Raw genomic sequence first — 22,220 nt, 5'->3', positions numbered from 1 at the left:
ACTACACTTTCAAGAATTTTTGAAATAAAAGGAAGGTTGGAGATTGACCAATAATGTGCCAATACAGCTGGGTCAAGTGATGGCATTTTAAGTAACGGTTTGTCTACTAAGGTCTGTGGTGCATAGCCAATTAACAGAGATGGAGATGATCAGCATTATTGAATTCACCTGTGAGTGCTAATTTTAGCACGACTGGTGTATGTGTCGCGTTTTGTAGTACTGATCACTCAAATTCTGTAAGACTACAAGCCATACATCAAAACCATGCAAACTCATCAAAGAACAGCCCAGTTGGGATGTGAACCACAAACCCCTCACTGAGGCAACAGTGGTAACCACTGAACTTCCACACCTCAAGTTTCTCCATTTAAATTTGTGAACTCATTTAAAATTTGGAAGTGGCTTGAGTGTGACCGTGTGTGAGACAGAATAAAGTGCTGGAGAATACTCAGCTGATTAAGCATTTTCACACACATGCCAAAGCTTCATGCTCCTTTCAAACAGAAAAGAATGGGCACAAGTCACCATTCTAAAATTTATTTTATACTTAAAGTACACATTTCTATACAAAAATGTATATGCTTTATTTCTGCTGCAGCGGTAATTTTACAAGTTCTTTGGTGATATTCATTCCTTTAGCCACAGTAGGCTAATCTACAGTCTGGTCTAAAGCCAAGCAGCATGTTATGTCTATATTTTGAGATTTCTACAAACATCTTCAGGTGTGCTGACGACCGAGATGGTTGCAGCAACATAAACAGATCTGATGAATGGTGACAAAGCAAAAAGAGAAAGACGAGGCTGGAATGTAGTTTCATGTTTTATTAAATGACTTTTACTCCTTCTTGGCAGCAGCCTTTCTCATGGCAGCCAGTACGTTGCTCAGCTCTTCTCTCTTTCTCTTGGCCCGAATGTGAGTGCCGATCTGTGAGGGGAAAAACAGTATAGAAATATTAGAAGAGCTCTGAGCTTTTCTGTTGTCCAGTCAGTGCATAAAAATCATATCCAACAAACGATCACAAAAAAGCTCAAGTCCTTATAAATGGCCAACACATTACAGATGGCTCATTATAAAACTACCTCACTGAAATTGTGAGAATGCACACATCTCAACTCATAGTTAGCAGTTGGAAGGCTGTGTAACATGGAAAATTATGAGTATAACCTCCAAATCACAAAACATGGTACTGATAACCTCAGTAAATAAACATGTTATGAAAACTGAGCTCATTTTGAATGTGATCGCAGCCACAAATCAGAAATAAGTTGGCGCAGGGTCACATGCAGCACTGTGTAGCATCCCCTCTTCTTCTAACAACAACCCACAAGTCCACCAGAGCAGCTGCGGGACTTGTGGAAGAGGAATGTTAGAAGATTCTTCTTCTCTGTTAGAGGATTCCAGCTGCTCAGCAGTTCTGACCCTGCTTTGTCCTGTTTTTGGTGCAAACTGCCACTTCCAAAGGTGCCGATTTTGATTAATATGACCTCAGCAGTTTTCCACTTTGCCTCAGTCTATCTTAAACTGGCTTTGGTCCAGAGAAGACAGCGGTGTCTATGGATCACGCTCCCATGTGGCTGCCTCTTTGCATGACAGAGCTCCAACCTGTATCTGTGGAGGGCACGCTGATCCTGAGCCCATGCACTGATTTCCACCACACAATCATGCCCGTTTTAAGGGACTGGTGATGCAGATATCCAACAATGATGATATTATGAACTACAGATGATGAATTACTCAAAGTCTTCACATGTTTACATTCAGAGACATTCTGAAAAACAATTTGTAGACGCAGTTTTCTGCAGAATGGTGAACCTCTGCCTCTCTAAGATGCTCTTTTAGACCCCTTCATGTGACTCACATGTTGCCAATAAACCTAAGCGGCTGCTAAATGTTCCTCCAGCTCTTTCTTTTTAGTCCCACTTTTTCAGCTTGACCCTGTTCGAATGTTCTGATACCTGCTGCTGCCATCGAGTCAAAATGAGCTCAGTTTTCTTAACATGGTACAATAATTCAGTTTAAACATAGAGCTGGGCGATAGAACGATAACGATATGTATTGCGAAATAACTTTTTCTCGATAGAAAAGTTAAACTATTGCGATAGACCTCACCGCTCGTCCTCTTAAAAAAAAAAAAAAAAGAAGAAGAAGAACAGCCAATCCAAATTAAGTAGCGCAGAGCCAAACCAATCACAGCCGCAGCGTCACATCACGTGACTTGTTACGTACAGCACAAGTGCCAAGCCGCACATGTGTATTTGTTTGGGAAGCAGCCGGCCGCCGTGCCGCCCGGGTAATGGAGGGACTAGAGTGCCGACTAGAGAAAAATCAACCGAGCGTGACCGAAGAGAAAACGGATGATGGTTCCAATGCCGGAGAGATTGTCGAACGGAAGAGCCGCAGAAGTTCCGTAGTGTGAAGGTATTTCGGCTATTTCAAGTCTGACAAAAAACAGAGTAGCGTGCACTGTAAATTGTGCCGAAAGCAAGTCTGGAAATACAATAACGCGGTGCATGCTCAATGTCTGACTGGAAGCACTAATTCGTCATTCGGCTTTTGTCAGACTAAAGTAACTGTTAAAACTGTTTGAAAAGCTCAGCTATACAACAAGGAGAGATTGAGAATTTCCTTTTAGTTCTCAGTTCATTTGATATTGACAAAAGTTAGTCAATCTTGTCTGTTCTTCTGTAAAACAAACTAAGATTTATTTTTAGAATTAATATTTTGTTTCTAAGTGGAATTGACAATTTAGTCTGTTTCGTTTGTTCTATTTTGAAACTTAAACGCTTTAGCGGCTGCCTTTTGTGTAGTTTGCAATATTTGCCTTTATTTATCTGAAAAAGTCTCATGTTCCTTAAGTACATCTACCCTGTTGAACTTATTATGGAAAATAAATATTTAAATCAAAACAAGCTGCTGATTATTTCACATTTTACTTGTGAGCAATGGCACATTTAAATCTTACAAATATAGTTATTTGGCTTATATCGTGATAGATATCGTTATCGCCTGAAATGAAAAAAAAAACAAACAAAAAAAAACATATCGTGATATGAAAAAAATCTTATATCGCCCAGCTCTATTTAAACATGTAATATGTTTTATAAATATTATAAAGATAATACAACATTTGCATAATCTTTATTTACATTTTATAACTTGTCCTCACTTTTGTGGTTTGTAACCGGGCAAACACTACTGTGGTTTAGGCTGGCGAGTGCTTTGACACAAACTCACCCTCTTCTTGATGAACTTGAGGGCTCTCTTGTCCTTGGACACTTTCAGCAGCTCCATGGCTCTCCTCTCATACGGAGCAAACCCACACACTTCACGGATCATATCCCGCACAAACTTGGTGTGTTTGGTCAGACGCTGGGCAGTAAAGACATAAGTACATGTTAAGTCAAAGCATTTAACACCATTGACTCTATTTGGACATAATGTGATATAGGAATGTTGATGCCTGACAGATTATGCTTATGTGGACTGATTTACACTATGTGTCATCAAATGCTTCAGGTCAAGCCAGTCACAGAGTAAGTACACAAACTACTGTCTGAAGTGCAAATATATTTATCTTAACACTTGTAATATAGTCAAGTCTGTAAAGTCACTCAGCAAGAGATACTCACCCCGCGCCGGCGGCTGTGTTTGGGAGCAGTTACATTTTTGGTGACTGGGTGGCCTTTGTTAAGGCCAACAGCCATAGGATAACGAATAGCCATGTCTGCGGAGGATCACACACAAACATTAAGACAAGTGCAAATGATGAGGCTTTAACTAGCTGCAATCTCACATGATCAACATATCAGAACAAATACTTTAGTATGCAATAGCAGGAAGACCAACACCGACAACAGGCTCTTGTCTAAGCTCTATTGTAAGCAGTGATGGGAATAACGGCGTCCATCGCTTTACTTTACTGCAAAGGTAGCTGTAGCTCAGGAAGTCGAGCAAGATGTAAGGTCAGTGGAATCAATTCAACCTCATTAAAAAAAAAAAAAAAAAGCACTGTGTGATATACACACACAGACCAATTACTCTCGTTCAATGGATGCGACCTGCAGATTAGACAATAACTGTGTGCAAAAAGAATGTTAGCAGGAGCTTCTGGTTCTTTTGAGCGAGCCATTTGAAACAACGCCATAATTTGGTCTCAAAAACATTTCTTACAGTGCTAACAGGACTCCAAATCTCCGTTTAACAACCACAATCTAAACAGGTCAATGTCGGTGGAAGCTTAACCATCACAGTTACACTGAGTGAACGCTGATTACTAAAATGTGCTCTGCTGCAGCCACCTTCAGTAAAAACTCTTGACTTGGACTCGCCATGTAAGACACGCGAGGTAGCCTGGAGCAATCTGCGATTTCATTTCCAATTTTGAGGGTACAAGCGACCTACTGGCGCTGATCCGTCACATCGGGCCGGTAAAGCTTTAGTGTCCACCAGACTGTGCGACAGCTCCCTATGAGCCAGCAGGTCTGCTCGCTGCTTTAGTTTCTCACTACAACAATATTCAGTCTGCGCTCGGAAGCACCGATTTCTACGCACTTAGGAACATAAAGAAAACGGACACGGCTGACTAGACGCCACATTTTCTTCAACTTCATATAATACGGTGCTACAATACTGAGCTGAGACGTAAAGTAAGGTTAGTAGTTACTAAACAGTTTCAACAAATCTTCTAAAACTCGACGGATGGCAAAGATTAAAAACGGCTTTTGGCTAAAACTTCTCGACATTAAAATCGTACCTGCTATCTTTGATGGCGGTCAGGCCGGAAGGACTGTTGCGTGAGCTAAACGGGGCAATGAAAGCGCTGACCCGGAAAACGCTTCTGTTACGCTGGCGTGACAGCGCGCCCTGCTGCCCGGGAAGAGAAAGCGTTTTTCATTTTAATGGGGTTTTCTCATTTCACTAATCTGTCTCTGGAATCAGTCTATGTACACTATGTTAAAGGTCGTTTTATTCCTAAAATGCATTTGGAGGTTAGAGGATGGTTAGAGGATGGAGGAGGCTGTGATGATGCACAGCTTTATCCTATGCAAAAGTGTTTCTAATCTTCACCGAGTTTGGTGCATCAGTATATAAAATCTATAGCTCTTAATATTCTAATACAAATACCATTGTTGTTTAGTGAGACTTTTGATTCTTCTTGCCCTAAATGTCTAAATGTTTTTTTCTATATACATTGAAGGAAATAATTATTCCCCCAGAAATCACTGTTGGTGAGTACAGTGAGATGCTTCTTGTAGTTGGTGGAAATGTGAACCAATAGATCCTTTGGGTTTTTTGGCTGCTGACACACAACTTCACACAGACAGACACACAGCTCCTCCTTACTAACAGCTGGATTAGCTAATGCTAATAACACTTAACAAAACGTAAGGAGAAAGTTCAGGGGTCAGCAAAGCTCCTGTTTTCAATAAAGTATTAAACAGTCTTCATGAATGTTAACCTGGCCGACACATATGGTAACATTAGCTGTTTAGTATTAGCATAGTCCAAAAGCAAACCAATCCCCCAAGACAACAAAAGGGGCATAGTCCAACACAAAAAGTTCAGAGGGCCAACCGCAGGTCCAACAGTTCAGCAATGGAACAGTTCAGGTAGGCAGCAACAATGGCGAAAGACTTTTGGTGGCCAGCAACGGCGTGGCATGACAGGTGACCAGCAACCTGCTGGCAGTGCAGATTGTGACTGAACTGGATGTGGCTTGGCAGATCATGGATGTGTAGGCCATAGCTTGGCAGGACATTGATGTGCAGACTGTCTCGCTCAGGCATGGCAGGTCGTGCACGGCAGGTCCAGGCAGTGCGCTGTCTTCCGGCTGGGGTGTGGCAGGTCCAGGTGGCACACAGATCTCCAGCTCGGTTGTGGCAGGCCATACGGTGTGCTGTCCTCCAACGTGGGTGCAGCATGTCCAGGCAGCGCGTTGACCTCCGGCTGAGGAGTGGCAGGTCAGATGGCGTGCTGTCCTCCAGCTTGGGCGTGGCAGGTCCAGGCAGTGCGTTTAACTCCAGGTTGGGCGTGGCATGTCAGGCACGGCAGGTCCAAACGGCACGCTGGCCTCTGGCTCAGGCATGGCAGATCCAGACGGCGCGTTGACCTCCGGCTCAGGTGTGGCAGGTCCAGAAGGCGCGCTGTCCTCCAGGTGGGGCGTGGCAGGTCAGACGGCGTGATGTCCTCCAGCTTGGGTGCGGCAGATCCAGGTGGCACGTTGTCCTCCAGCTCAGCCGTGGCAGGTACAGGCAGCGCGTTGACCTCCGGCTCAGGCGCGGCAGGTCCAGAAGGCACGTTGTCTTCCGGTTCAGCCGCAGCAGGTCCAGGCAGCGCGTTGACCTCCGGCTGAGGAGTGGCAGGTCAGATGGCGTGCTGTCCTCCAGCTTGGGCGTGGCAGGTCCAGGCAGTGCGTTTAACTCCAGGTTGGGCGTGGCATGTCAGGCACGGCAGGTCCAAACGGCACGCTGGCCTCTGGCTCAGGCATGGCAGATCCAGACGGTGCGTTGACCTCCAGCTCAGGTGCAGCATGTCCAGGTGGCGCGTTGACCTCCGGCTCAGGTGCGGCAGGTCCAGAAGGCGCGCTGTCCTCCAGGTGGGGCGTGGCAGGTCAGACGGCGTGATGTCCTCCAGCTTGGGTGCGGCAGATCCAGGTGGCACGTTGTCCTCCAGCTCAGCCGTGGCAGGTACAGGCAGCGCGTTGACCTCCGGCTCAGGCGCGGCAGGTCCAGAAGGCACGTTGTCCTCCGGCTCAGGCGCGGCAGGTCAGACGGTGCTCTGACCTCCTAACCGGTCCAAATGGCTTGCTGACCTCCAGCTCAGCTGCGGCAGATCCAGGTGGCACGTTGTCCTCCAGCTCAGCCGCGGCAGGTCCAGGTGGCGCGTTGACGTCCGTCCGGTGTATGGAAGTTTACCAGAAACCCACACACACAGACCAGTACCTCCTCTTTGACTCCCAACGCCCTCTGGGACACAAACTTGGAGTAATCAGGACCCTAAAACACTGGGCAGAAAATGTTCCCTCTAAACCAGAAGGGAAAAAGAGGGAACACACACTTGTAAAGAAAGCTCTTTTTTGATCATCAAATCAGCAAAGATGCACAGAAAAGAAGGTCAGACAGACAGGTCAACAGGACAACACTCGGCTGTCCATCTGCATCTTAAGGACAAAGGTCACTCTTTTGAGGATGTCGATGTTCACATTTTGGACAGATTAGACAGATTGTTTGAAAGAGGAGTGAAAGAAGCCATCTATGCCCATTGTGAACGACCATCTTTGAACAGAGCTGGTGGCTTATGACACCAGCTGTCTGCCATCTATAATCCAGTTTTGAGATTCCTTCCCAGACGCCTTCTAACTTAGAAGCAAAACCCAAGTTCACTGTTGCCGGTGGCCTAGCACAACAAACAGTACCTGTTTTAATGAGCTGACCAGGCCCAAAACACACAGTATCTGTGGCCACTGACCCCGAAATACACAGTAGCTGTGTAAGGCAGTGAGTTTATTTACAGTGATAAAAAGTGAACAACAATAGGTGACAATCCTCGCACTGTGGGTCCATGCTGATTCTCCATGAATCCCACACAGTGCTCGTGTCCGTTGTGTGAATTGTGACAACTGCAATTCCCGCATTTGGCTGGGCTCCCATAACAAACTCTGTTTCCAACACCTCGAGGAAAACACACATACGTTGTTGATGTGGCAAGCTATGCACACACAAAGTTTTCACAAGCTAATGAATGAACTCAACATCCCAGCGCAGGCTGAAGCTCAGCCACACAGTTGTAGAGAGGCTGCTGACGAAGGCAATACACTGTAAAAAAAAAAAAGGATTTTGGGGATTATTATATATTTTCAACTACCCTGCTAATCAGTTAATCTGGTTGAAAACATTCACAAAACAAATAAAAATGGTTCTAAAAAAAGCATTTCTGTTTTCTTTTCTCTTCTCTGAAAGTAAACTTCATGTTTTTGAAAATGACAAAATTGGTGAAAAAGATCAAATTGTTACATTAACAGAGTAATTATTGGAGTCCAATATCATCAGTCACAAATTTAGCATATTTGAATTACCTTTTTGGGGGGCTGCCATCTCCCCAGCCAGCATTTGCCTTGCTTTAAACTGTCTTATTTATAATTATTTATGATAAATAATCATGTCTTATTATAATATATAATAATAAGACAAGTGTGGAGTTAAAATGTTTCATCATCCAGTTCTGCCGAGAGTAGTACACTGTTCAAGGTATTGAGCCAACCTACATTTGAAGAGCTCCATACACCTTGATGTTTTAGAGTGAAGGGAATCATTTTGTACCTCGTTTGTGGTTTTGATAATGTCATTGATTAAAGATGTTGACATAATCATTGTTTGCCGTGTCTGAAAATAAAATCTGGTATAAATCTAAAAATCCCTAAATATGTGGGGGCTAATTAGTTAAACTGATCATTTATTAGTAAATATTAAGTAGGTTTAACAACTGTGTACTCATAAATAATAAATTACTCCATTTCTATGAGTCTTTAGTTTCATAATCTACTTATGAGTGTTGGGCTTAAGGATGTGCATGACTGGTCGACTACCTGACTAATCGTCGCTTTCACTAGTTGGTACCAGACTTACTTGTTGTTTCATCATATTGTTAAAATTAGTGTGAATGCTGATTAATTGTTTTCAGTGTAGAGATCATAATCTTTATTATTATGTATTCCATATGTTTTGTGTATGCTATCGCCTTTAAAACCTTCAACTATGAGCCCTCTACTTTTCGACATGGGTGTTTGTCTTTTTCTCATTTCTAACATTTACCCACAAACCATAGTCGCCTTGGTCTATGGTTTGTGGGATAGGATTTACGCCTCTGCCATTAATCTCACCAAAGAGCAACCTCCTCCATCCAACTCTTCCACTGAGAACAAAATTAAAACAGCTCCCAAATTTTGTTTATAAATCAGAAGTGCAGGCTGTCTTTGCGCTGCCACCACATCCACATAATAAACTCTACAGAGTTAAAAAATATTTTTAGGATTTTCTAGGAGGCTGCTTATATTTCCATAAATGGACAATAACAAACAAACATAATTTGAGATTTTTGTTAAAAGTCTTGTTTAGCTTTTTTCAATAGAGGTAAATTCATGTTAATGGTTTTGTGTTAATTTCATGTTCAGTATTTTCCATAAAAGCACAAGTTTATATTTAATGTGTCAATTAATTATAATTTTGGCACTTACAAGCGTTACTGTAATCCGATTACTTTTTTCAAGTAACACGTAAAGTAAGGGATTACTATTGCAAAAAAGTAATTATATTACTGTTACTTTCTCGTAAGTACGCTGTATTACTAAACTGTGATTTTGTTTGTGAGAATGTCTCATGACAATGACGTATGAGCGTGCGACATCTGTGGCAGCAACAGATGTGTGTTGCTGGAGAGAGTACGACCATGCAGCGTTTAAAGCTTGGAAGTACTGACATTACTTTGAGTTTGACTCTGAAAAAAAGTGACAAAAACCTTAGCGTCTGCTGTACACTCTGTGTGGGAAGAAAACCTCTTTCTACAGTGAAAAATTAAACTTCAAATCTGAGCAAACCCCCGGATCCCCCCATTGACATGAAAGCTGCGGCACCAGGAAAACCTCCACCGGCGCCACTCCTGCTAAACAGGTGAAAATAGATTTAAGAACAACAGGAGTTAGTGCCGCTGAATCTTTAATTTTATTTATTTTTTGCAGTGTTTTACTTTCATATATTTGAAATAGTGAGTGTAAACACAAAAAAAACTATTTTATTTTATATGCTGGAATATACAGGAAATTTCTTCAAGTCAAACACTATTGCATATCATTTAACTGCAATGCGCATAAAGTTAAAAGATTCAAATTAATAAAACAAGTTTTTAAAAGAGACTTCAATTTTATATGATGGATTATGCTCAAACAATAGAATTATGTTGGGTTTCATGTTTTTAAAAAGTAACTAAGTAATAAGTAGCTAATTACTTTTGGAAATAAGTATTCAATAAAGTAACAGGATTACTTTTTTGGAGGAGTAATCAGTAATTAGCAAATAATTGCTATTTTCAAGTAACTTGAGCAACACTGCTTACAAGTGGGATAATTATGTAATAGAATGTTTTATATTTGTAGCGGTTGTTTTTGAATGCTGACATACTGTATAAAAAGATAACATAAGATAAGATAAGATAGATCTTTATTGTCACTGTTACCAGATCAATGAAGCACAGTAGAACAATGAAACACACACACACACACTATGTTTGGCACTCACAGGAATATAAATATACTGTCATTTACCAGAATAACTGCTTCTATTTCTAAGCATACAGGAAAGGTGAAGTTTGGTTTTATGGCCTGACGTCACAGTCTTTATATGCACCTGTGTAACCCTATCCTATTGCTATCATACGGAAGAGGATTAGGGCCACTGGAAAAAAAATCTGAGAAAAAAGTCAGAATTCTGACTTTAATCTCAGAATTCTGAGAAAAAAGTCAGAATTCTGAGATTAAAGTCAGAATTCTGACTTTAATCTCAGAATTCTGAGATCAAAGCCAGAATTCTGAGAAAAAAAGTCAGAATTCTGAGATTAAAGTCAGAATTCTGAGAAAAAAGTCAGAATTCTGACTTTAATCCCAGAATTCTGAGAAAAAAGTCAGAATTCTGAGATTAAAGTCAGAATTCTGAGAAAAAAAGTCAGAATTCTGAGATTAAAGTCAGAATTCTGACTTTAATCCCAGAATTCTGAGAAAAAAAGTCAGAATTCTGAGATTAAAGTCAGAATTCTGAGAAAAAAGTCAGAATTCTGACTTTTTTTTCTCAGAATTCAGGAAAAGAAAAAAAAAATACGTTCCTGCTTTTTTTTTTTTTCCAGTGGCCCTAATCCTCTTCAGTACTATCAAGTGTGAACAGTTCTTTCTGGTAATTTTTCGAGGGTTTTGGTGGGGAAGCTGTCCTTCATAATGTTAAAGTCACGGGACATTTTCGAAAAAAAACCCTCTAAAGGTGCTTTTGTTTAGACAGGAGGTAATGCGTTACGTTACGCCCTTCCCGTACCTCTGCTTTCCCATCAGCCATTGCGGACAGGAAGTGTCCTCTGCTTTTGGCGCGGTCCTGACTGCGGCCATCTTGGAATCACATCACTGTGTAAAGCAAGCGTTCGAGACACTGCGTGGTCCTCCGGCTCATTGATTGCGATATCCTGGCGCTAACTATCAAGAGGAGCTGTTTTGCATCCCGATCTAACAAAGCCAGTAGATACAGTCATTTATTTTCTTTTGCTCGCTGAGTGCTCAGGAAAACTCGGGCAGAATTTTGAAGGAACCGCTATGGCGACTGCAAGCGCTACCCCAAGCCGTGAAGCTGGCCGGTCAGCGGCCTCCACTCCTCTCTCCCCGACTCGGATTTCTCGTTTACAGGAGAAACAGGAGTTGCAGCATCTGAACGACAGGCTGGCTGTGTACATCGATCGCGTGCGGGCGCTGGAATTGGAGAATGACCGGCTAATGGTCAAAGTGTCGGAAAAAGAAGAGGTGACTACGAGAGAGGTTAGTAAATGAAAATATTTCAGTAAACGTAATATCAGCACGTGATCCCTGTCGTAAAAATGTGTAACTGAAAAAAGGCTCGTGCGCGCACATATTTAGTCTTGAACGATAGGGAAAATCGGTCATTATAAGTCACGTTAATTATGCGGCGTAAAATGTGTAACTAACTGCGCTCACATACGGTAAACTCAGCTTCACTGGTGCCGTTGGCTTTGCATTGTTTGCCGTAATGATCCATACTGCATCTGTATTCAAATGTGACCGGACCGGAAGCACTGAGCGGGTGGGTCTGCGCGCCAATCTCTGCTCAGTGATTTTTTTTTAAAATTTTATTTTTATTTTTTATTTTAATGTATTTTTTGCATTTGTGAATTTGTCCGTTCATTTGACTTTGCCCCCCCCCCCCCCCCCAAAAAAAACAAACAAAAACAAAAAAAAAACAAAACCAAAACTAAACAAACAAACAAAAAAAAAACCCTACAGAATCCATTTTTGGGGAATTTTTTTACCATAATGATTGATTTCCTTACCTGGATGATTGTATCAAGACAATTTTGCGCTTCATCAGATAAGCATCGATAGAACCTATCATGGGACAAAGGTGTTTGTTGTAATCTTGAATAGTTGTTGCCCTAAAGTTAAAATTTTAACTTGTGCGTGGTTTCTATTTTATATGTGACCTTTGCATGATGTATGATTTCTGCTTCATCAAAAAAAACACAAAAACCCAACATATTTGAGTAATGGTAGATCTTGTAATCGTGCCAGATCCTTTATTTCTTCGTGCTGTGAGTCACTGTATGCTCACAGGTAGCAACCCTGTAATGGAACTGCTTCTTAAAGGAACTACTATTTCGACACTTGACCTACAACAGATAAATTTTGGTTTTGTAGTGTTTCTACTGGAGTAGCAGGTGGTGTTGCAAAGACACGTTGTTGCCCATAGCAGCATCAATTTCCTGTTTTTCTTGTAACGTAGCAACCCCAATCAACACAGCGATGAACGCACGCAATAACCACATTCGTGAAAAATTGGCCTTGTCCACCCTTTTTACACTTTCATATACTATGTTCCAAAGTTCCTTCTTTTATAACGAGTAAAGGAGAGCCCCTAAACGTGTTCTTTTATATTAACAATCACTCAGTGGATCACTCAATGCTACCTTTTTCTGCACACTAGCCTTATGATTTTATTGGTTGGCATGCCTAGTGCTAACTGAATTAACAAGCCTGCGTTTGTGACTGTTTTCTGCTGTTTTGTTGCTGTTGTTGTTTGTTTGTTTGTTTGTTTTTAAAAAAAACAGGAGTCATTTTTGTTGTACTGCAGGTATTAGGGAGTAGTTACCAATGTGGCTAACACTGACAGGGTTGCTACTTAATAATGTAATATAAATTCTAAAAATGTTATTTTAAATTCCAGTGACACTAAGGTAAAAAAAAAAAGGTAAATTAGATCATAAGCAGGCAAGTTTAAAAAAAAAAAATAAATTCTGGATCCAGTAGAAGTGTGACGTGCTTGCTGACATTTTTGGAAAGTCATAAATCCCAAACCTCTCTCCATTGTGTGAATGGTTGTACCAGTCTTCCTTGCTTTGTTCTGTCTTCTTTTTCTTCGCCTTTTTTGCCACTGGTGAAGCAATGTGCGATGGTTGGTTTCTATAGGTTTTATAGATGCCCATGAAGTACTTAAGAGGTATTTTTTGCTCAAATGCTAATGCACTTCCTCTTTGTTGTTAGTTGAATCTTATTTAGACTCGGAAAGTCCAATGTGGTGGCAGCAGTGAAAGGAAAGCTTTAAGGCTATTTTCAGACAGTAATTACTTTTGTTACATCTTAACATTATATATGGTTACTGAAAACGTCACACAGTGTGTGTAGTTGTGGTAGTTGGATCTATTCATTCAGAATAATTGATACTGAATGAAATTAGGTCAGCTGGAAACGGCTGCTCTGACTGTTGAATTTAACACTGCCCCCAGTGCTTGACTGAAAGAGTTTTATTTATTTATTTATTTATTTATTCATTATTTATTCAGATAAAATTCAAACGGGAACAAATTTAATTTTAAGACATAATAATGGAGCCACAGTGTATATTTAGTTTAGTGTATGTTCCTGTAATAATCCTCTGTCTGATTAAAAGAAAAGAAAGGAGAAAAAAAAGAAATAGGTTGGGGGTTTTTTTTTTTTGGTTTTTTTTTTAAGGTGAACTTTAGAAACCCGTCCTTCTGTTGTAATATGCAACCACTCGGAAGACTTTACATTCTGGAACAGTCAGTAGTGTTTGTTTTCTTCACCAGGTAATGTGTTTTGCATCCCTCTCTTTAGGTAACAGGCCTAAAGGCTCTGTATGAGGCAGAGTTGGCTGATGCTCGGCGAGTTTTGGATGAAACTGCTAGAGAGAGAGCCAGGCTCCAGATAGATCTGGGCAAGGCTCAGGCTGACCTGGAAGAAGCTACACGCAGGTAACGCCTTATCAAATACTTTTTTAAAAAAAATTTGAAATCGTGTTAACGTGGCTAAAGATTTTGGATGTTAGCTTGTAAGGGCCATTAAGTGACCACTTAAAGATATTAATTGTGTTCTGCCTCCTTGTCTATTTGTTCCAGTATAAAGAAAAAGGATGGTGATCTTGCTGCAGCAATGTCCAGGGCCAGTGGTTTGGAAGCCCAGCTGAATAAGAATGAAGCAGCTCTTTCAACAGCTCTAAGCCAAAATACTGCTCTGAGCTCTGAGCTAGCTGATGTCAAGAGCCTGCTGGCCAAGGTGGGAAAGATGCGAGATGTTTAGTAAAAAAATGAAGCCAGAAAAAGAAATATCTAGAAATGGTTGAATAATTAGAAATGATAATATATGATCACCACAATACTTTAATCGTGATTGATATTACAATTTTGTTTACCTTTTTATTTGGGTATTATGTCCCCAAAAGTAAATGTTTCATTTACTTTTTGTATGCCAGACTAACATAACAAATGTTCTCTGCTTGGTCATGAAGAGCCAGCCAATCAGCCTAATGTTGTCCATGTGCTAATAAATGTCCCGGTCTTATGATGTGTAGGCAGAGGACAGCCATGCTGTTGGTAAACGCCAGCTGGAGGCAGAGACACTGATGCGTGTGGACTTGGAGAATCGCTGTCAGTCACTGAGTGAAGAGCTGGAGTTCAGGAAGACTATGTTTGATGAGGTAAGGGTTGTGTCGTAAATACTGTGCCTGTGCACAAGACTGCCATAAAGTTTGCATAATCAGATTTCTTTCCCTCTCTTTTAACGTAGCAAAGTTTTTGGGTTTTCTTTGGGTGACGTTTCTCTGTTACACTTCACTCACTCCTTGTGCTCAGGAGGTGCGCGAGTCTCGCCGTCGACATGAGCAGAGAATAGTGGAGGTGGACTCTGGAGTCAGACAGGACTATGAGTTCAAACTGGCACAAGCTCTACAGGTATGATTTAATTTCTGATGTTGCCGTGTCTGTGGCTGCTACAACCCAGTATATTTACAGGTACAGTTGTGTCATTGAAAAACAAATGTTATCATACAAATAATAAAGGCATTTTTAGTATCAGTCAGTCTTTAGGTCTTTTTTGCCTGTGGCACCATGCGCACATGCACAGGAGCATGGTGGTTGGCTCTGACTGTAAAATGCTGCACAATTTCACATTGCGTGCTAGGGCTTGTTAATTTTCTCTGTAACCATTTTGGCAAGTATATTATGTATATATTATGTCTGTACTGTGTTTGTGTTGATGCTAAATTTCACCTTCACATCTGTGTCAGCACTGCTCAGCAGGCTTTCTGTTGAGAATGAATGTTAATCAGACTTGTGTGATCCCAACCAGGACCTGCGGAGGCAACATGATGCGCAAGTCTCTATTTATAAGGAAGAACTGGAGCAAACGTTTCAGGCCAAGGTGAAAGACACATGTTTGTCTTTTCCCCTTTTCTTTCTTTGTGTTTTATGCTCCTTGTGTTCAAATATGCTATCTGTCTCGTTCTGTCTGCAGTTGGATAATGCCAAAGTGTCCTCTGAGATTAATGACAAGGCAATGAGCTCAGCCAGGGAGGAGCTGCAGGAGTCTCGTACCAGAATAGAGAGCCTTGGGTACCAGCTCAGCGCCCTGCAGAAACAGGTGTGGCTTTATGGACACCAGTACACCCAAATGGAGATCTCTCCTACAGCTTCCACACTTTAAATCCCTTAAACAGCTCAGGATTTCTGGTGGTTTGCTATTTGGTTTTAATTGAGTGGTGTCTGCATGTTTGCTTTTGTAGGTGGCTGCCTCAGAAGATCGTATCAGAGAGTTGGAAGAAATTCTGTCGTCTGAGCGAGACAAGCACCGCCGTGCCATCGAAGCAAAAGAACAAGAAATGGCTGAACTGAGAGACCGGATGAACGCTCAGCTCAGTGAATACCAGGAGCTGCTGGATGTGAAGCTGGCTCTGGATATGGAGATCAATGCATACAGGAAACTGCTGGAGGGAGAGGAACACAGGTGCACATGTTTTTATCAAGTACTTTATCATGAGGATGCCATCAGAGCCAGTACTTACTGTAGGCACCGTGGGTAGGATGTGTGGAAAGTGATACTTGGATCAGATTGGGCTGTTGGGATCGTTGCAACAGCATTGATTCCAACAGCATCATTTTCTCCTCCTGTTTTAGACTGAAGCTGTCCCCCAGCCCGTCTTCCCGAGTCACAGTGTCCAGATTAACAGGATCTTCATCCTCCCGCTCCTCTAAGAGGAAGAGAGCGGAAGCAGAGGTTAGGGAGATGCCCGAGATTGGAAGAGGAGAGGAGCAGTTGCTGGTGTCAGAAGAGGCTACGGCTACTGGAGCCGTCACCATATCACCGACTGACATGGATGGAAACGCAGTCACACTCCTCAACGATACTGAGCAGGTGTGTTAGGTGAAATTTTATATTGTGTCTCCTTTTCTGAACAAAGTGCACTTCTGTATTAAGGCTCCTCATGTCTTGCAGGACCAGCCTCTGGGCAACTGGAGATTGAAGAGACAGGTTGACAATGGGGAAGAAATCATCTACAAGTTCTCACCAAAATACGTCCTGAAAGCTGGGCAGTCTGTCACTGTGAGTAGATTGCGTATGGTTGCATGACCCTAAACGATCAGACACGTATAGACACACATGTAGTGGAGGTGAGACAGGAACACTGATAAAGAGCCCACCAGCAAAGATCATTTGGCCTGTAGCAGCCATCCTCCCTCTCCCTCTGTGCTGAATGTGCTGCCACCCACTGGTGGTCTCATGCTACTAGTATTTGACAAGGACACCAAGAGAAAAATCAGTCGTGAGGGATAAGGAGGGAGGTCTGTGGCCCCCGACTGCTAAACCCTCTGGGGCATTGACTTGTTGTCTCTCCACTGCACCTGTTGTCATTGATTTGCACCTGTGCAGGTGAAATGGATTCCCAGCGGCTCAGACTTCCTACCTGGACAGACTGATATTTCTCAAGTTTAACAGACTGTACCGTGATGATCATGCTGTGTAATATTGTAAAAATGTAATATGTGAAGCTGTATGTTATACTGTATGTTGTAAACAGCTTTTTTTTGTTGTTTACCTGCACCTAGGTGTGGTCTGCCGATGCTGGTATGGCTCACAGTCCTCCAACTGACTTGCTGTGGAAAAGCCAGGCTTCCTGGGGCACAGGAAATGACATAGTTACCTCTTTGGTCAATGCTGATGGCGAGGTAAAGACGTCGGTGCATAGCTAACTAAACCAGTTTCCTTTGCTTGAAATTCGTACATGGTTTTTATTTTTTGAGTCATGCGGTGTTTGTCTCACAGGAGGTGGCCAGGAGGACTGTAACCAACACTCAGGTGGATGTAGATGATGTTGATGGCGAGGAGGAGACAGTGGCACAGACGGTACACTTGGCCAACAATTTTTCTTTTTCTTTACCTTTTTGGTAAAACTTTGTTTGGCTCGGTGTAAAGGAGCAGGGCTGTTACTGCAGTTAGATTAGATGTTAAGAAAACTATGAGCTCATTTTGACTCGGTGGCAGGAGCAGGTAGCAGAGCAGTTGGAGAAAGTCAATAAAAGGTTGATGAAGTAAGTGGTACTAAAAAGAAAGAGCTGGAGGAACATTTAGCAGCCGCTTAGGTTAATTGGCAACATGTGAGTCACATGACGGGGTCTAAAAGAGCATCTTAGAGAGGCAGAGGTTCACCGTTCTGCAGAAAACTGCGTCTACAAATTGTTTTTCAGAATGTTTCTGAATGTAAACATGTGAAGACTTTGAGTAATTCATCATCTGTAGTTCATAATATCATCATTGTTGGATATCTGCATCACCAGTCCCTTAAAACGGGCATGATTGTGTGGTGGAAATCAGTGCATGGGCTCAGGATCAGCGTGCCCTCCACAGATGCAGGTTGGAGCTCTGTCATGCAAAGAGGCAGCCACATGGGAGCGTGATCCATAGACACCGCTGTCTTCTCTGGACCAAAGCCAGTTTAAGATAGACTGAGGCAAAGTGGGGAAACTGCTGAGGTCATACTAACCAAAATCTCAGTGCCTATGGAAGTGGCAGTTTGCACCAAAAAAACAGGACAAAGCAGGGTCAGAACTGCTGAGCAGCCGGAATCCTCTAACAGAGAAGAATGGGACACATTCCTCTTCCACAAGTCCAACAGCTGCTCTCCTCAAGTCCCACACACTTGTGGGTTGCTGTTAGAAGAAGAGGGGATGCTACACAGTGCTGCATGTGACCCTGCGCCAATGTATTTATGACGTGTGGCTGCGATCACATTCAAAATGAGCTCATAGTTTTCATAACATGTTTATTTACTGAGGTTAAACAGTGTAGAACACATGGTCTGTCTCAGTCAGCACCTGTTGTAGGCTGTTGGATGGAGTCACTCTTTGGAGCTTGTACATCTGTACTGCTACACATGGAAGTCTCCCAATAACAAACCTTTTTGTTTCTCCTACAGGGCAAAGTGTCGTCCAGAGAGTGTGCCATCATGTGAAGCCTTCCTCATGAGTAGATGGCTTTTACCCTTTATATACTACTTTTTTTCTTCTAGAGCCATTCAGATATGATCCTGTCCATTGCCTCATTATTTGATGTTTTTACTATTCAAGATCATTTTTGTATAATGGACTTGGTTTTTATAGCTTTCCATATTTCTGCACCTACTTTAATGAGTCAATAAAAATTAGTCAGACGCCAGCAACGATGGATTAGATATGATGGATCCCAACTCCTAAGCACAACAGAACATGGTATATAGACACTATATATGGTATATATACTATATATAGTCTATATGCTATGTACACCCGCTGTATACTGGGTGTGTACTGGGTAAAATGCATCTGTTATCAAACCCCTTGTGACATCAGGGCCTTTCTGAATGTGTTTCTAACTTTAACATTTATTGCGTGGATACTCATGTTTGTCTGCTGCATGTTTTCTTAGTATTTTTTGAAGTCTTCCTTTCACTTGCATCCAAATGCAAATGAAACGATACATTCTTGTTCAGTTACCTTGGATTTCCCTATTCAAAAGGTGGTTTGCAAATTGACCGGATCCAGTTCTTCTACTTTGGGCTCAATCTAACCACCTCTGACCTTTGAGGTACACTCGGTTGATACTTGACCTTCTAGTCACAACCTAGAACTCTTTGTGACTATGCTCCGTACTTTTCTCTTCCTTATTTCTTCAAAGGTGAAGATAAAACGTTCTTAGATTTCTGAAAACTAAAAGCAGCCTCCTTTTTTTTTGTTAAATGTGGCTCCCAGTTGAGCTGCAGACCGAAATCCATAAAGCCAGGAAAAAACACAAGACAACTGCCAAACCTAAAATCACGTAGCTCTCCCGTCTGTGTTCTTACGACCCTCAACAAGACTAGCATGGTCAGAATTATGTGATGCATGTGAACCCTGCTTTCTTGGGGAAATGTGCTTTGTTGAACTCAGTCCTATCCACACCTAAAAGAGCTGCGAGTGCTCCAAAGCAGCTGTGTAAACCCTGACAGCAGACCCAGAGGAAGTCCAGGGCCCTCACACCGCTCCATTACAGTATTTGAATGTTCTTATTTAGCTCTTATTTTTTGAATTACACTGCAACTTGTTGCCTAGACTGGCTTTATTGGTTGCTAATAGTTTTTTGTAGAGATTTTCTTAGTGGGGCCAGCACTTTTTTTTTTTTTTTGACCAAAAAACACTAGTGGTTCATTTTGACTGGCAACGCTTCTGTTAGCAGATGCGTGTCTATGCTGCCCGTGTGTAGTCTGCAGAGGAAGAAATCTGCACTTGTAACAAAAACTGACTGATGCCTCCAGAGAACCAATGAAACTAAACTTCAGAACAATAATAGAACACTTATTACAAGTGCTGGCATTGTAGGGTGGGTGGCGTTTTCTTACAGTCTGCTGTTCTGCCTCTTGTTGCCGTTTTCAGTTTTCATTCGACAAAGTTGGAGAACTAACTGGTGCTTCTCAGACTTGCTAAATGTTGCGTCTCTGAGCCAAAACACTCATCCCAGAAACAGGACGTATGTGTGCAGACAGACAGGATATTGGACTCATCTAACCAACATGCCAGGCTGTTAATAAACACCTGGATCTGCAGAGTGGAGCTGAGGCTTTAGGGTTTAGGAACATTTACCATGCAGCGGCCAGTTTTTCTTTGCTTGGGTTTGTTCTTCTTTGGACAGTGCAGTGTCAATTGGATTAGGTTAGATGATGAAATTAAAGTTAAAGCTTTCTCAATCCGAAACCTAAAACTGACAAACTTTTTGAAGTGTGTGGGATAAATGATGGAAGTAAGATTCCTGTTTCCTCAGACTTTTGCAGGTGTGACGTGATATTTCGAGTACACGGTCTCCGTCTGTACTCTGTTTCTGACTTGAGCACACTGTATGAGTTTTTCTCATACCTGCTGTGTGTTATTGTGGAAACGGCTCTCTCTCGTGTGTTTGTGTTGTGTGATTTACTAGTTCTATGTAATCAGTTTAACTTTTTTTTTAAATGTGTGTACAATTCTTAGATTGGCTCTGGTAGGGTTTTTGTGACTTAATGAAACTGGGAAACTCGACTTATATTTCAGGGTCCATGTAAAAAAATAAACAAAAAAATTACCTAAACACTATTCCTGTAGTGTTCCACTAAAAGGTCAAAAGGCTTCACTTCATACGAACAGTTAATATAAAATGTTTTGATTTCTATTGGGAGAAAGTGCCAGTTGCCTTACTAATAACTGAAAAGTAACCAACATTGATGACAACAGAAGTCCGAAAAACCGGAGAAATGCTATTATTCATGTAGGGGTTATGGCATGTATTGTCTGTTTTATCTATGATTTTCTGTCAAGCTACTTTTTGTACACTTAATAAATGTTTTACACATATGTATTTGGTATCAAGAGTCTTCTATGTGCATACAAATCATTAATATTAGTGGGGTGAGGCGTGTTTATAAAGAATGCCTTGAACATCATTTGATAGCTCCTCAGTAAAAACAATATGAGTCAAATAATGGCCTTTGAGGAACTTGTGACAGTTACTGCTGCTGTTTATCTGACAGACTCTGCAGAGTCCAGGGTCGGCCGATTTAAAAATGCCACTTAATTAGAATGATTTTACAAATAACATGGGTCTGTGTGGCCCCACTGCTCAACAGTCTCTGCTTCCATATGTGATGAGACATGTCATTGAAGGCATTTGTACTACAACCAAGTCATTTTAACCTGATATTAGCATTTATTATTAGCTTGAGGTGACACAAATATCAAACATTTGAAAGATTGATGCAAAAAAAGTCATATTCAGAGTAGCTCTGAGTCGGCCGACACCCGTCAGACCCTTGACTGAAGGTCGGAGTGACCTTGAACGTCAATAAACTACGTTAAATTAGTGGTGGCCCGTCATTAAAAGAGAGGCAGGCCCTTGCTTCGACCAATGAGAGCGCGGGAGAGAAACACGTGCTGTGGAGCTGTGACACCCCCTCACCTGAAGCCAGGTCTGAGAGCTCTCATTTGCCTGACTGAGCTACAGGAAAAGCCTCTCGAGTCTACGAGCGGGGCCTGGAGCTCCTTGGAGAGCGGGAAACAAACAGTTTTAAGTGAGGAAGGGGTTTGACGTTTAGAATCAGTAAGATCTGCGATGTTTCTGGACACTGATTTCTTAGTCCACTAACGGACTGGTAGAGCTGCTACTCCTCCACGTCTAAAGGCCGTCGCCTGCTGGGTAACGTGTTTCAGCCAGGCATGTCCATCAGAAGGGCCGGGGTAGACCCGGGAACAGCTCGATGGCTCCCCGGAGGAGGAGGTGGTTAGAGGGAGGTCCGAGCTTCCCTGCTGCTGCCTCAGCCAACCGATTTAAGATACTTTCAGTCGCAGTTTATTAGTGTTTGTTTACTTTGTTGTTAATTTGTCATGTTTTAGTTATACATTGAAGATCTTTTCTAATAAAATGTCTTCATATCATGAAAGTTAATGTTTTGTATTTGATTAAAAAAAAAACAACAACAAAAGAAAAACTAAGCTTTCTTTTTACTTTTTTGGACATTTATTTATTATTATTATTTGAGTTTTAAAAAAAAGCATAAAGAGGGAGAGTAACAATCAGCCACATTCATCATGACAGTCCGTTTTTAGCAATACATTTAGCTCCAGCAGGGTAAACTTA

At 41.8% G+C, this 22,220-nt stretch overlaps 2 protein-coding genes across 2 annotated transcripts; one reads left to right on the top strand and one right to left on the bottom strand.

Moving 5' to 3' along the window:
- Window positions 1–807: 807 nt before the first annotated feature.
- rpl36 (ribosomal protein L36) lies at window positions 808–4,896 on the bottom strand. The gene is made up of 4 exons (XM_086268158.1): window positions 4,755–4,896; window positions 3,631–3,725; window positions 3,236–3,370; window positions 808–925 (listed from the first exon to the last, which is right to left on the bottom strand). Exons 2-4 carry the CDS (start codon window positions 3,721–3,723, stop codon window positions 836–838), a joined length of 318 nt encoding a protein of 105 aa, XP_086124284.1. The 5' UTR covers window positions 3,724–3,725; window positions 4,755–4,896; the 3' UTR covers window positions 808–835.
- Window positions 4,897–11,134: 6,238 nt separating this feature from the next.
- Window positions 11,135–20,941, top strand: lmnb2 (lamin B2). The gene is made up of 13 exons (XM_086268157.1): window positions 11,135–11,564; window positions 13,893–14,029; window positions 14,174–14,330; window positions 14,626–14,751; window positions 14,906–15,004; window positions 15,402–15,473; window positions 15,567–15,692; window positions 15,835–16,055; window positions 16,226–16,463; window positions 16,545–16,652; window positions 17,156–17,275; window positions 17,373–17,453; window positions 18,523–20,941. The coding sequence occupies exons 1-13, from the start codon at window positions 11,346–11,348 to the stop codon at window positions 18,556–18,558; spliced, it is 1,740 nt and encodes a 579-aa protein (XP_086124283.1). The 5' UTR covers window positions 11,135–11,345; the 3' UTR covers window positions 18,559–20,941.
- Window positions 20,942–22,220: the final 1,279 nt, after the last annotated feature.

The sequence above is a fragment of the Aulonocara sp. 'chitande type north' Nkhata Bay genome, linkage group LG17 (assembly GCF_057382095.1).
Source record: "Aulonocara sp. 'chitande type north' Nkhata Bay isolate Kocher_YH1m ecotype deep benthic linkage group LG17, A_spYH_male_GT1.1, whole genome shotgun sequence".
Taxonomy (NCBI): Eukaryota; Metazoa; Chordata; class Actinopteri; order Cichliformes; family Cichlidae; genus Aulonocara; species Aulonocara sp. 'chitande type north' Nkhata Bay.
The sequence above is the reverse complement of the archived record's forward strand: the minus strand, read 5'-3'. Positions and strand labels throughout refer to the sequence as shown.